Source organism: Schistocerca serialis, chromosome 8 (assembly GCF_023864345.2).
Source record: "Schistocerca serialis cubense isolate TAMUIC-IGC-003099 chromosome 8, iqSchSeri2.2, whole genome shotgun sequence".
NCBI classification, from domain to species: domain Eukaryota; kingdom Metazoa; phylum Arthropoda; class Insecta; order Orthoptera; family Acrididae; genus Schistocerca; species Schistocerca serialis.
Window position 1 is genome coordinate 472,327,805 of NC_064645.1, and position 15,755 is coordinate 472,343,559.

Consider the following 15,755-nt stretch of genomic DNA (forward strand, 5'->3'; position numbering starts at 1 on the left):
GTGATTGGATTCAGGATTTCCTAGAAGAAAGAACACAACATGTCATTCTTAACGGTTCAAAATCTGCAGATGTAGAGGTAATTTCGGGAGTACCGCAGGGAAGTGTGATAGGACCTTTATTGCTTACAATATACATAAATGACTTAGTTGACCACATCGGTAGCTCCGTGAGGCTATTTGCAGATGACACGGTTGTCTACAAGAAAGTAGCAACATCAGAAGACTCGTACGTACTCCAGGAGGACCTGCAGAGGATTAATGCATGGTGCGACAGCTGGCAGCTTTCCCTAAACGTAGATAAATGTAATATAATGCGCATACATAGGGGCAGAAATCCATTCCAGTACGATTATGCCATAGGTGGTAAATCATTGGAAGCGGTAACGACCGTAAAATACTTAGGAGTTACTATCCGGAGCGATCTGAAGTGGAATGATCACATAAAACAAATAGTGGGAAAAGCAGGTGCCAGGTTGAGATTCATTGGAAGAATTCTAAGAAAATGTGACTCATCGACGAAAGAAGTAGCTTACAAAACGCTTGTTCGTCCGATTCTTGAGTATTGCTCATCAGTATGGGACCCTTACCAGGTTGGATTAATAGAAGAGATAGACATGATCCAGCGAAAAGCAGCGCGATTCGTCATGGGGACATTTAGTCAGCGCGAGAGCGTTACGGAGATGCTGAACAAGCTCCAGTGGCGGACACTTCAAGAAAGGCGTTACGCAATACGGAGAGGTTTATTATCGAAATTACGAGAGAGCACATTCCGGGAAGAGATGGGCAACATATTACTACCGCCCACATATATCTCGCGTAATGATCACAACGAAAAGATCCGAGAAATTAGAGCAAATACGGAGACTTACAAGCAGTCGTTCTTCCCACGCACAATTCGTGAATGGAACAGGGAAGGGGGGATCAGATAGTGGTACATTAAGTACCCTCCGCCACACACCGTAAGGTGGCTCGCGGAGTATAGATGTAGATGTAGATGTACATACTCAAATACGTACTGACAGCTTGTCACACTTGGGGCAGGCAACTCGGTGTGACAGACAGTTGATACCTCTAGCTCTTTAGCTTTCTTGAGTAAGAGCTCATTTGACAGCTGCAAATAAGTACTTACTTAACAAACTGAAAATAGCTTCACAGTATTAAATCGATCTCAGTGAAAATGTTTTGTATACTGACGTAAGAGAAATGGACAAGAAACGCATGGGAGGTATAGTTTATCTGTAAACTGAAGTGCAAGCACTTGTGGTGGGGGAAGTTGCCTTTCCTGGGTGAACGCTGGAACTACCCTGGGTGAACGCTGCAACTACCGTGCAGGATGACTAAGAATTTATTTCTCCTCTAATAGTGTAGAACAGTGCGCAGAGATTTGTATAGGTTCTGTCGATATGCCCCTCGTGCTATAGTATTATTAGTATTTCTGTATTCCATATAGTATTAATGCCTTTTGTTATGTCAGAGCACTGCTTCGCCAGTGATTCATAAGCCGACCTGTGGTAGGGTCAGTGTAACTTTTTGAAACACCCTGTAGTTGCTTCTTGAGGAGTAGTGGAGTAGAAAAGAGTGGGGACTCGCCTCCTGGCTCTTCAATTTACAGCCCGAGGAAGGAGAGAAATGTACGACCCCAGTCCGACCACCTACCTTCCCTACGCATCTCCCCTCAGTTCCCAACCCACTCTAGCCCGTGTCACACCTACGCAACACAATTTATCCATAAATACGGTTCCGATGCACTTGGATGCGATATGTACATTTAATATTTGTTATTAGCTCACTGCATTCCAAAATAAACTTTAATTTTATTCCACTGAAACACCATTTTTAATCATTTGTGATTTTTTTATCCCCTGCAAAGTGGAAACTATTGGTCCCAGAGGAAAAATGAATAGCCCCTTTTTGTACAAAATTTATGCTGTTTCAATCCAGAAGAGCTCTCGGGTTGTTCAAGGAAAACATAAAAAGGTAGCTTCTTACCGCCCCGCTGCGCCCCTCCTCCACGCTCAGACCTCACTCGTCAGGAGCTGTTTCCAAACACTGTACAAAAATTTGCGACTCCAGTAAGTTTTTTACCATAATTTTCCTTCGTTGACTGGACTACTACCTAATATACTGTATGAATGAATGTATGAGTGGATGAATTACAATTTGCTTTTGAACGGTATTGGATATATGTTACAGCGACCTTGTACAAAGATTTCTTATTGTGAATTCTTTATTTCAGTTGTCTCGTGCTCTTGTTTCATTGGCTATGGCTTTACTCCGATAGTCCAATACCACGCCAGTGGTCTTCCTCGATGACTTCGTCTATGACTGCTGTTTTAAAACGACATCCATGTGGAACATAAACATGAGAAAATTAGGTCTACTTTAGAATTCAGTTGTCCATTGCTTGGTACTTCAAGGCCTGGGTTCTTTTTATAAACTTCGGAAGCTCAAGAATGTCCATTTTCGACAAAGTACCCAACAAGAAAGTTACTGTATTGTAGTTTAACATCCATCTGCACGAATCACATACATCACGGCTACTTAAAAAAACTATAGGTATAAAACAAGTGGAAACTTGAATTAGGTTACTAGAAAAAAACAAACCAAAATAAAAGACATAAAATTTCGTTAACATCGTTCTCATTTCTGTTTCAGGCAGAGAAAATCCTCTTTCTCTAACGCGCACTGTCAGATTCTGTTTGTTATCCACACGTTTTGAAATTTCCAAAGCATGTATGTTTTTAGAAATTTCGCTATTATCTTTGGTGGTACAACTGCGCTTAAATAACGTCAGTGAGGTGGGTCCAGTGTTTCTTGACTCTCTAAAGTGTTTGATATTATACTAATAATTAAATCAATAAGGTGTACTTGTAAGACATATCCAATGATATATTTTGTTGCACAGATATATGATGCTTCTTAAAGTTTGTAGTAATATTTTTAGTAAAACAGATAGTAAAAATGCTAAACGCGATGGTCCAGATTCTGTGACCGCCATAGTTATACTTCCATTGTAGCAAGGGCGGACGATGGCAGGACGAGAACCACACATCCCACTACGACCGAATATCTCCAAACACGACACCGAGTTTAAAGTGTCCATCACCAATAAACCACTCGAGATACCATTTAGAACGTTTACAGTAGTACAAGATGTTATTACTCTGGAGAAATTGTAGTGGGCAGTCTGATTCGTGGGAAAGTAATATGTACTGATATACCTTGGGCAAAAGCATGGTGACTTAGCGCCGTTCCTAATTGGTATAAAATGTAGGCCAGTGTCAGCATTCTGACTAGTGTGCTAAGTACGGATAAGGTCGGACCTCTAACACAGAAGAAAAGCAGATCTGAACATTTTTGTAGAGAATCATAGATGTTGCAGTTGGGTATTGTTTAAGACCTTGAAAGCGTAACAAAGGGCCTAAAGTGGGGCCACTAGAAATATATTGTATTCATTTTTACACCTTTCTGCTGGTAGTGATTAAGACTGACTGAATTTTGTTCATAACGTCACCTTATGCTGAAAATAATTGCCATTAATTTACATACATTTGGTCTGGAACCGAGCGACCGCTACGGTCGCAGGTTCGAATCCTGCCTTGGGCATGAATGTGTGTGATGTCCTTAGGTTAGTTAGGTTTAAGTAGTTCTAAGTTATAGGCAACCGATGACCTCTGAAGTTAAGTCGCATAGTCCTCAGAGCCATTTGAACCATTTTACATACATTTACTACAAAATTAATTTAAAAAACAACAGAGTTTTTGGAAAGACTATCTTTTGTTCTGTAATGAAACTGAAATACGATTTGCCTAGTCGCTAGTTCTAAAAAAAAAAAGTATCTCTTAAATTTCTTTGTTTGCAGAAAATGGAACCTCCAGGCAATAAGACAGGATCGTGGTTTCGCAGAATGTATGGTAAGTACATCTCTATAATAAATATCAAACTATGTGATGTACGAGGAACGTTCAAAACGTAATGCCACACTTTTTTCGGAAAGGAGGTTGCTTTTATTCAGGATTGCATTACACCACATTATTCCCCACTCTTTTGGCCACAAAACCGAATTTTTCAACATAATCTCCATTCAATGTGATGGCCGTACTTCCAGTGAGGGAGGACCTGTAAGGCCGCATGATACCACTCTACTACTCAACGTCAGTGCCAACGTCTTGCTGCATCAATACCCTGCAGTACCATTCTAGTAGGCCCGTCCGGTTAGCCGAGCAGTCTAACACACGGCTTTCTGGAGTGGGAAGGAGCGCCTGGTCCCAAGCACGAATCCACCCGGTGGACTTGTGTCGAGGTCTGGTGAGCCGGCCAGTCTGTGGAAGGTTTTTAAGCGGTTTTCCATCTGCCTCTGCGAATGTGGGCTGGTTCCCATTATTCCGCCTCAGCTACACTAGCTACACTATGTCAGCGATTGCTTCGCAAACAAGATCTCCACATACGCGTACATCACCATTACTTTACCATGCAAACATAGGCGTTACACTCGTCTAGTGCGAGACGTTCCCTGGAGAGCCACTGGGGCCAAACCGCACTATAACCCTGGGTTCGGTGTGGGACGGAAAAGGGGTGAAGTGACTGCGGTATAGTCCTCGTGGGGTTGTGGACCACTAAGTCTGCGGCGGGGATGGAGCCTCTCCGACTTTTCTAGGTCCCCGGTAAACATACACTCAGGCTGATAAATTAAGGATAATGCTGATACATGGTGAAACAACGTTCCGGTGGGCGGTTTGCGGGTTTAAATCACATCGGGGTATGACCGTGCTGTGCATTTGACCTGCGGTCGTCGCACGGTGGCGCTGAGCGCAGTCCACATATGCAGAGGTGTGTTAGTGTATGTCAGAGTACAGTGTAGCGAGTAAGTGTGCAGACGTTTTCAGACGTGCTAATGGTGACTGTGTGTTGAAAATGGCTCAAAGAACACATATTGATGACGTTTTGAGATTTAGAATTCTAGAGCGACTGGAGGCTGATCAAACTCAGCAGGTCGTAGCACGGGCCTTCCGTGTGCCACAAAGTGTGATCGCAAGATTATGCAACGATTCCAGCAGACAGGAAACGTGTCCAGGCGCTCCAGTACGGGACGTCCACAATGTACAACACCACAAGAAGACCGATATCTCACCATCAGTTCCCGCAGACGGCCACGGAGTACTGCAGGTAGCCTTGCTCCGGACCTTACTGCAGCCACTGGAACAGTTGTCTCCAGTCACCCAGTCTACAGACGACTCAACAGACGTGTTTTATTGGCCCAGAGACCTTCAAGGTGCATTCCACTGATCCCTGGTTACAGGAAGTCCCGTAAAGCCTGGTGTCAAGAACACAGTATATGGTCATTGGAACAGTGGTACCACGTTATGTTCACGGACGATTCCAGGTATAGTCTGAACAGTGATTCTCGCTGGGTTTTCATCTGGCGTGAACCAGGAACCAGATACCAACCCCTTAATGTCCTTGAAAGGGACCTGTATGGAGGTCGTGGTTTGATTGTGTGGGGTGGGATTATGATTGGTGCACGTACACCCCTGCATATCTTTGACAGAGGAACTGTAACAAGTCAGGTGTATCGGAAAGTCATTTTGCACCCGTATGTCCGCAATTTCAAGGTTGCAGTGGATCCCACCTTCCTCCTGATGGATGATAACGCAGGGCCCAACTGTGTTGGCATCGTTGAGGAGTACCTTGAAACAGAAGGTGTCAGGCGAATGGAGTGGCCTGCCTGTTCTCCAGACCTAAACCCCATCGAACACGTCTGGGATGCTCTCGGTCGACGTGTCGCTGCACGTCTTCAAACCCCTACGATAATTCAGGAGCTCCGACAGGCAGGGGTGCAAGAATGGGAGGCTTTACCCCAGCAGCTGCTCGACCACCAGATCCAGAGAACGCCAACACGTTGTGCGGCCTGTGCACGTGTGCATGGTGATGATATCCCATACTAATGTCGGGCTACATGCTCAGAAAACAGTGGCGTTTTGTAGCACATGTGTTTCGGGACGGTTTTCTCAACTTATCATCAATACCGTGGACTTGTGTCGTGTGTGTTCCCTATGTGCCTATGCTATTAGCGCCAGTTTTATGTAGTGCCACGTTGTGTGGCACCACATTCTGCAATTATCCTTAATTTATGAGCATGAGTGTACAACGTACAACCATTCCAGTAAATATTTTATTGTTTTATTGTTGTCATATGAAATAACACTATATCATTTTAATATAACGAGATGTTTAACTGAGGTACACAATGATTATTGCTTAAACAGGTCAGTTATTTCTCAGTCTCAGTTATATTTTGCAGAAGAATGTTTGTCTTTCAGGAGTTTGATATTTCCAAATAGAATTTTACAAAAATCAACACATGAAGAAACGTGGAAATGTGTGTTAGTTATAATTATTTCCTTAACAGCTCCCACGCTAAACCTATTCTTTCCATCCGTCCATAAAGCATTTACGGCAGAGAACTCTCTTCCCGGACCAGCGTCAGTGCGAGGTAGAGCTAGCACAAATGCAGTAATAAGCCGTAGTCCGCCCAGGTGACCGTGCGGTCTAACGCACGGCTTTCCGGGCGGGAAGGAGCGCCTGGTCCCCGGCACGAATCCGCCAGGCGAATTTGTGTCGAGGTCCGATGAGCTGGCCAGTCTGTGGATGGTTTTTAGGCGGTTTTCCATCTGCCTCTGCGAATGCGGCCTGGTTCCCCTTATTCCGCCTCAGTTACACTATGTCGGGGATTGCTGCGCTAACAAGTTCTCCACGTGCGTGTACACCACCTTAACTCTACCATGCAAACATGGGGGATACACTCGTCTGGTGTGAGACGTTCCCTGGGGGGGTCCACCGGGGGCCGAACCGCACAATAACCCTGGGTTCGGTGTGGGGCGGCGGAGGGGTGTCGTGGGGTTATGGACCACCTCGCCTGCGGCGGGGTCGGAGCCTCTCCATCGTTTCTAGGACCCCGGTTAACATAACATAATAAGATGTACATTTTTGAAGCAGGTATCTTGAGACGCAAGGAAGTTAAAAGTAAGAGACCATTTTTCACTTACACATTTAACAGTTGTCAATTCGCAGCTTTTCGCTTCACATAGATTTTTAACGAGGTTTTGTTCAGCGAAGTACACTGACCTGAAGGAAAGGTTATGTTTCATTGCATGAAAAGCTAGCAAATCTTCCTCAACAGTAACCCGCTCTTTTTCATCATTTGTAATGGTTCTACTCTCATATTTTATAACAAAAGTCATGACACTTTGTGAAGACGTTTTGCTTGAAAGAGCCAGCTTGTGTTTCTTCAGATTAATGTGTTGCACATCATCAGATCCACCTGCATGGTCGATTGAAAAGTATTTTTGTACCTTTCGCAAGTTCATTTCTTGCTTTCCTCTACAATTTCCGCATGTGGAAACTCAACTTCAGTTAGCCACGCTGAGCGGCAGCACGGTCTAAGGGCGCAAAGTCACGGATTGCGCGGCCCCTCCCGCCGGAGGTTCGAGTCCTCCCTCGGGCATGGGTGTGTGTGTTGTTCTTAGCGTAAGTTAGTTTAAGTAGTGTGTAAGTCTAGGGACCGATGACCTCAGCAGTTTGGTCCCTTAGGAGTCCACACACATTTGAACATTTGAACAGCTTCAGTTTCGCCAGTAAATACACGTTTTATTTTTAGCATTTCTGCAAGAAGTGTGCCATTGATCAAAACATATAACGTAATCTGTGGCTCGAACAGTCTTAAATCACACTTCTAAAAGCGACGATCTAGAGGCAATAGGCAACACATGAAGAAAGTGGTTTTTATTTACTTATTTACGCGTTAAGTTCCGTAGGACCAAATTGAGGAGCAAATCTCCAAGGTCATAGAAGTGTCAGTACATGAAATTACAACATAAAAGTAATAGCAGATAAAAATAAAATGTCTATGAACCAAAAAAAGTCAATCCATAAGTTTAAGTAAAAGCAATCAACAATACAACAAGAATCAGTTTCTTTTTCAAGGAACTCCTCGACAGAATAGAAGGAGTGGCCCATGAGGAAACTAATCAGTTTCGATTTCAAAGCTCGTGGATTACTGCTAAGATTTTTGAATTCGAGTGGTAGCTTATTGAAAATGGATGCAGCAGTATACTCCACACCAGTAGGGGAAAGACGAGAGTGTCAAACCAAACGTGCGGGTTGCCGCCCCTTCAGGGGCAGTGTGCGGGTTGCCTACCCTTAATTGGAAGTGACGTCAGCTGATGACACGCGTACCGTTATCCAAGATGGTGGCCGTGGCTTGAGTTGATGACGCGAATACCGTTATCCAAGATGGCGGCTTTTGGCGGGAAGCTTGGATTTTGGAGGGAACATAGGTCACTTGGGCTACCTCTACTAACCTAAGAACATGGCGGGAAAGAAAGGGCACTTGGGCTACCTCCACTAACCTAAGTCACCCAATCGTCATCTCTTCCTAGGAACTGGAGGGGAAAAGGACACAGACTGTGCTGGACATGAGTCTTTATTCTCAGTCTTTATTTAAGCAGTTAGAGGCATTACCACCATCAGGTGTGTTAGCCATGGGATCCTGGCATGTCATCCTCTAGGAAAATGGGCGGGAATTTCGAATTTTACTCCAAGAGCTTACTCCTGCAGCTGAGGAGAGTTAGTATGGTGTTGCCCCCACTAGAGGCTGCTCATGATGTCATTCAGTTCGAATATAATTTCTTTAAATTTGTTTAAATTTGTATAAATTTGTTTAAATTTCATGAAATTTGTTTAAATTTACTATCTACCTACAGCATTAGTGTCGTGTTACCGCCACAAGAAGCTGAGATATCAGTTGTCGTTGTGGAACGAGCATGATGCTGGACAGGGAGGGTTTGAATAGCTGTATTACATGCACTCATGCGGCTGAGGAATGTAAGTGAACATTAATGCTTGAACATATGAAGAGGAAGAGTACAGTCCTGCAAATAAATGCCTCGCACAACCATTGGAAACATATGTTACAGTTCCTGTCCCACAAGAAACAACTGCCTCCAATCCAGCATGCTGAGAAGCTGCGCTAAAGTGTCCTACATCTTACTGGTCTCCATCATATGCACCTTCCATTGAGCAACCCGCAAGAGACATTCCAGCATCAGTGCAAGAACACGTGGCTAATCACGCTGGTGTGGATGTTGTGGATGAGAAGACACCAACCTCCAGTGCACCGCCACCTTCACTATTCGCCTCATGCTGTGTTAACGGTTAGCAATTCAAAATGTCTTCATGTAGGAATTGAAGTTTCACAAGACGGTATCTTGTCAACTGTGGTAGTACCCGAAAATGTGCCGAAAAATATTAAAGTGCTGCTTTCAGACTACGAGTAGGATGAACTCTGTCACGCAAAAACATACACAAGACGCATTTGACTACAAAATATGTTCCATCCCACTCCTATCAGGACATCTTACTGCGGTGGTCTAACAGTGATTATATTATCAATGTATGACGATGCTACACTATGAGTTAAAGGCGCTGAGGGTCAGGGTATTTACATACAACACTCGACTGTTGATAACTTTTTCCCGGGTTCGATTCCCGGCGGGGTCAGGGATTTTCTCTGCCTCGTGATGGCTAGGTGTTGTGTGATGTCCTTAGGTTAGTTAGGTTTAAGTAGTTCTAAGTTCTAGGGGACTGATGACCATAGAAGTTAAGTCCCATGGTGCCCAGAGCCATTTGAACCATTTTTTTGATAACTTTTTCAATCTAGACTTGGAGATAACTACTACGATGGGGGACTAAATAGATGGCTCCCATATGTTCAAGCCGTATATAGTGATACCATTAACTGGCTTCACACATGCAGCATTCACATAGAAGATATAGATAATTGTTTTAGTACCTGTATAAGTGCAGCGCCAAGTCTTGTGCTATTCGCCAAGTAGGTGTGGAATATGTTGAACTCAAATTTACTGAAGGAGTACTAGACTATTGCAATGTGCCGATAACATTGCGAAATATATGTGCAGAATTTGCGGAAAATAAGAATCAGTTATTTTTGAAATACTGTACTGCCGTTGCACCGATTAAAAAAGAAGCAAGTGATTTTTTCGAAGTTGATGATATTGGCGTGTATAACTGTAGATCGTGAATAAACAAATATATTCATAAACTCAAATTTGTGCTTGTGTTATTTATCTAGACAAAATGATCCTACCCAGAAATGTCATGCTCGTTTACACACATAAATGCACGTTTACGCAAATACATGCACGTTTACACACGTTTACACTCGCATTTTGTGACAAAATGATCCTACATAACAGCCTATTGCACGTCAGTACCTAACACAGAAGGTATCATGACAGGCTGGGTGAAGCACACTCATCACAAGCACTTTGTTGGGGTGACTGGTCTTGAAATGATGATGAAGATCCTGCTTGGAAAAAAAGCTACACAATACCACTCCAAAAGGCTCTTACTTAATTACACTGCTCTGCCACTGAGGATGGGAGCGAAGACCGGACAGGAGTGAAGACCTATTTGCACAGTGATTCAGCCTTACAGACGCTGCAGAAATCCGTTCCATTGCTTCCCAGAATAGCACAGGCTGCTTTCTCTTCCTCGCGATCTTAATGGGACATTCGAGCTGCGTTTAGCTGTGCTTACGTGCCCAGCATGACCGACGCATAGCCGCGAAATGCGCGCTCGTAGCTACAAGCCATCGCAAGCGCATCTAAAAAGGTTCTCTATGTTACACTGATGTCACATGACTATGTAAAATAAAAACCAAGTCGACCTCTCGGAAATCGCATAGTGTCCCAGAAATAGTTAACGCTCACTTTTGCAGGAGCTTTCGTGAAGACTCAGCCTGTGTGAATGGAAATACTTGCCCTAACAGAACCTGTTTACGAAAATAGCACAGAATAACGTCGAATGCATTCTTCCTCGCGGTCCTAATGTGGCACCCCACCCATCATGTGTTACCCTTCCTGTTTTCAACATACGCAAACGTTCTCACCGCTATTTAGAGACTCTTACATCCCAGCTCAAAGGATGTCTTATGAATGAATGGGGCTTTATCGTTGGCTCTTATCGAATTTACCCGCCAAATCACTGACGCTGCCCCTTTTTTTTCTTTCTGCAGACGAGACTTCCAGTGGCAAAAAACTATTTTACACAGATCGCCATATTGTTCTGACAATTAAATCTTGATCAGGGCCCTATATATCGTCAAATATGGAAAGACGCTTACTCAATTACACTGCTTTCCCACTGAGGACAGGAGCTTCGATAATAGAGCTTGAATCTGATCTCCAATCCAGAAATATATCACAGCATACCATTTCGATGTAGTAACCATACAATTGGTATCCTGCGCCATAAAAAATCACCCCTTTTACATCATTCGTACATATACCCCAAAGACAGACAGCATAAGCACATGCACCTTAGATATATTCGCAGCACTAAATATTTCCCTGCGAGGTCAGGCAGTCATCCACTCCCAAAGTGTAACCAGAGCACCCTCAGTGGATTGAAGTCACTCTCAGAACTGTTGTGCAAAGACTGGCTCGTTTCCCCCTCGCCACAAACGCGTTACTGTTTCTGGTCCAGACCTGCTTGCTTGCTTGCTTTTCTACACACATCTCCAGACTCTGGGACTACAAGAACATATGTAATTTCGCATGATTTGCTGGAATATCATACCATTTTCGCAGTACTTCTCGATATCAAGCGCATAGCAATATCGCTTGCATATCAGTATCACTCGTGCGACATAATTCCGAAGATATACGTTGGAAATTACTTCTCTAGAAACCCGAAACTTTAGTGAGGTGGAGCGTGCTATAAACCACGGAGTAACTATAAACTTATCCCGTCTGCAAAGACCTTTATGTGAAAAAACTAAAAAAAAAAAAGAAGAAACTGATATCTCCACTCGTGAATACCGATGTCGGTGATGTAACAGATTCCAAATCACCCCTATAATTTACAAAGTCAACTAAGGTGTTTCTCATGTCTAGAGAACCAGCAAACATGTCTTCCACCTGCTAGATGCGCACACCACAATCGATGTTCTCTCAACTAAATAAAGACGCGAAATGTGAAGAAGCAGTCAACCAAACAATTTACATGGGCAGGAATAATGGCCCAGTGCAAACACATGTCCATTTGAATCTTGTCAAATTTGCACACGATCACTAAAGCTACCCAACACATACTAAGTATTAGTTCGCTATTCGGCCGTCTAGAGGACGATACGATTAAGTCAGCTACATTCCTACACTCCTAACAGACCTCTCCATTCAGACAGCTCCTGCCGTTAACGGGAAATGTGAATCATTCCCGCCACAGGTCACCGGCGCTACATGCCACGTACGCATAGACAGAATCGTCCTAGGAAAAAAACCAGCCTCATATATATTTGATCGCTATACTTAAAATTAAATGTTACGATTGCAGTCTCAATTGAACGACATTCGACAATGAGTGTTGTATTGGAAAACACCCTGTTGGCAGCGGTGGCTCTAGAAATAGTAATATCTGTACCATTCTTATGACTTGACATACTCTCCCCTTTGCTATCACAGTATTCCACAGTCATTTCCTTTGCACATGTCAGAATACGAACACATAGTTTATATGCCTGATGCTCATGGCGAACCTATCAAGCACCCCCTACTACTAAGTATAATACATCGCCAATAACTGATTGCCGGCGATACGAAATAATACTGAGCGAAAATCAGCGATGGGTGGACATGTCTCATAAGTTTTCTTGCGAGTGGTATCACTGTGTCTTAGAAGGAGAGGCGTAATCCTCTCACAAACCGCCAGACGCTAAAAACTACAACCAGATTACTATCACAAGCGGTCTTGGTTCTACACGTGTATACAGGTATCCATGTTAAAAGCTATACTGGCTTTATAAATCTAAGTACGGCATTACATCTGAATGAAGTGGTTTATTCCAGAAAAATATCATGAGAATGACGAAATGAGTTTCAAACGGAGCCACTGACGCGTTTAACAACTGCGCGCCTTCAAGACGATTTTGAAGTCGAAGGGCGATTTAAAGACATACACAAATAATGATCTGGACAACCTGTAACAGCAACAAGTCCAGCTAACTCCTACGCTGCATTGCAATGGTTTTGCTCGCTCACCGCAAGAAGCCTGAGACGGTGCTACCTTGAAACCCGGTCGAATCACGGAAGTATTCAGTCCATTTCGAAGACAGTGAAGTTTAATATCTGCGTTCAAAGATTACTACACGCAATGAACGAGGCCCACCCAGATCGTGTGATGTAGAGGGTGTCCGGGAAGTAGGTACGATTATTAAAGTGCTACAGAACATACAGAATTTATTGGAAATGTAATATATATGCTTTCATTGAAGTTCTTGAAGACGCGTTCACAAACATCTGATGGGATGCCGTTAATAATCCTTTTAATTTCATCCTTCAGTTGGTGTATTGTTTGTGATTCCCACAAAAAAGTCACAAGGTGTAAGACCGCGTGATCTGGAAGGACATTCCTCGTTGCCACGCAAAAAGATAATTCTTTGACGAAACTTTTCATTCAGCAGAGGAATCGTTTCATGAGATGTGTGACATGTCACACCATCTTGTTGAAAACAAAAATCGTCATTTTCATCAATAATAGGGAAAGACCAATCAGAAATCGTGATTCGGTAACGGTCGCCGTTCACAGTGACGGCAGCTTCCAAACCATTTTCAAAAACGTACAGGCTGGTGACTCCCCCTGCCCAGAACCCACACCACACAGTCGTGCGTTGTGGATGCATCTCATCTCCCACAGTCACTCGCGGATTTTCGTTACCCGAAATTCTTCGTTTCTGCTTATTGACGTACCCACTGAGGTGGAAGTGCACCGCCCGCATCTCGTGGTCGTGCGGTAGCGTTCTCGCTTCCCACGCCCGGGTTCCCGGGTTCGATTCCCGGCGGGGTCAGGGATTTTCTCTGCCTCGTGATGGCTGGGTGTTGTGTGCTGTCCTTAGGTTAGTTAGGTTTAATTAGTTCTAAGTTCTAGGCGACTGATGACCTCAGCAGTTGAGTCGCATAGTGCTCAGAGCCATTTGGAAGTGCACCACATCTGAGAAAATTATTCTTTTTGTGAAGGTGTCGCTCTCCGCTTGTCGAGCCAAGACCCTCTGAGCAAATCGATGTCTTTCCATGATCTGCAGGCTTCAACTCTTGTGTAAGGTGAATCTTGTACGGATACATTTCCAGATCTTTTGAAAGGATTTCATTCTGTGATCTTGTATGCATGTATTTACGGATCTTTTGAAAGGATTTCATGCAATGAACTTGGTGATAAATTCAATTGTTGAGCTCGCAGGTGAACCGATTTTCTGGGCTTACGGTCTCATTGTCAGGCACCACAGCAACGTTTTCTTGTATTCGAACAGAATGCGGTCGTCCTCTTTTCTTAACGTTTGAGACAGGATCCGTCGTCTCAAGCTTCCAGATCAACTTCCGAACTGACGAATCATCTGGAGCAGCATTACGTCCGAGTGTCACACGCAATTCACGAACGGTTGCCGTAGGACTTTCACTGTTTTTGTAACAATTTTTTATCACTTGGATACATTGCTCAGCGTTCATCTGCTCCATGAAAATAAACGTCAGACAAGAATGCTCATCACACAGAACCTATCAGGCTCCTAATGGGAAAGATCGCAGACAACAAACATGAAAAACCGCTGCTGCACCCATCATACGAAAAAATGGCGAAAAATTGGTCCCTACTTACCGGAGCTTGGTGATAAATTAGTGCTGCGAGTGATTTCATGACACTATGAGCAACAATCAAGTGTTTGCAGTGATGGCTGTGTGGTCTGGTCAGGCGCGATTTACACTCAGTGGAACAGCAAAATGCCACAGCCGGGGCCACTGCACATCAGTGTGGACAGACCTGTCAATTTACCGCAAGTGAATGTTTGGGGGCGGGTTGTCGTATCCGGGTAAAATTGAGCTGTTTTTCTTTGACGGTACAGTTACCGATGACGTGTACCTAGTACCTAGGAAAGTTCGAGACATCCGTTTTACCTGCCATATGTGAGTTATGTGCCGACGAAAGGCTTCACTTCGCTCAGGATGGTGCCCTACCTCACTATCACAATCGTGTCTGGGAGCACCTCAATAAAACTGTACCTGCTGCATGGATAGGCTGAAGAGGTAATGCCCAATATCCTCCACATTCTCCAGCTTTTAATGCCCCTGGGCTTTTACCTTGGGGAACCGTAATGGAGGTCATTTATCGACAAAAACCACGCATATTGAATGAACTTCGAGGATGCATCGAGTATTCCTGTGCAGTTATCCAGCTGGACATGTAGTCGGTAGTTCATGCAGCAGATCAGTGGCACCCCCCCACCCCCTCCCATTCTATGCATGTTAAAGGTGACCCTTCAAACACCAGCACAAATTTTAATAACTTGAACTTTAAGCTTCACTTTCCTCGAAAATAAGTTGGATAGAAGTTTGAAACTTGGAGAATGTGTGGATCTTATACCTCTTATACCGTAGGCGTCGTTTAAGAAGGGATTTTTCGAAATTACAACCCTAATGGGTTGAAGCAGGGGATGAAGGGTTTTTAAAAAATGTCGCTATCAAGACAGTTTTGAAGCTAGAACTACGAAAATTGATATTTGGCTTCTCAGTCAGAAATAAATAAATACAGGGCTATTACAAATGATTGAAGCGATTTCATAAATTCACTGTAGCTCCATTCCTTGACATATGGTCACGACACACTACAGATATGTAGAAAAACTCATA

General features: G+C 43.7%; 1 protein-coding gene across 1 annotated transcript in view; it reads left to right on the top strand.

Annotated features, from left to right (window-relative positions):
* The first annotated feature begins 3,907 nt into the window (after positions 1–3,907).
* The window catches only part of LOC126417076 (putative inorganic phosphate cotransporter), a 188,726-nt gene continuing 176,878 nt past the window's right edge, over positions 3,908–15,755 (top strand). The window contains exon 1 of the mRNA XM_050084971.1: positions 3,908–3,914. Coding sequence (XP_049940928.1) covers positions 3,908–3,914 — 7 coding nt within the window. The remainder of the gene's footprint in view (positions 3,915–15,755) is intronic.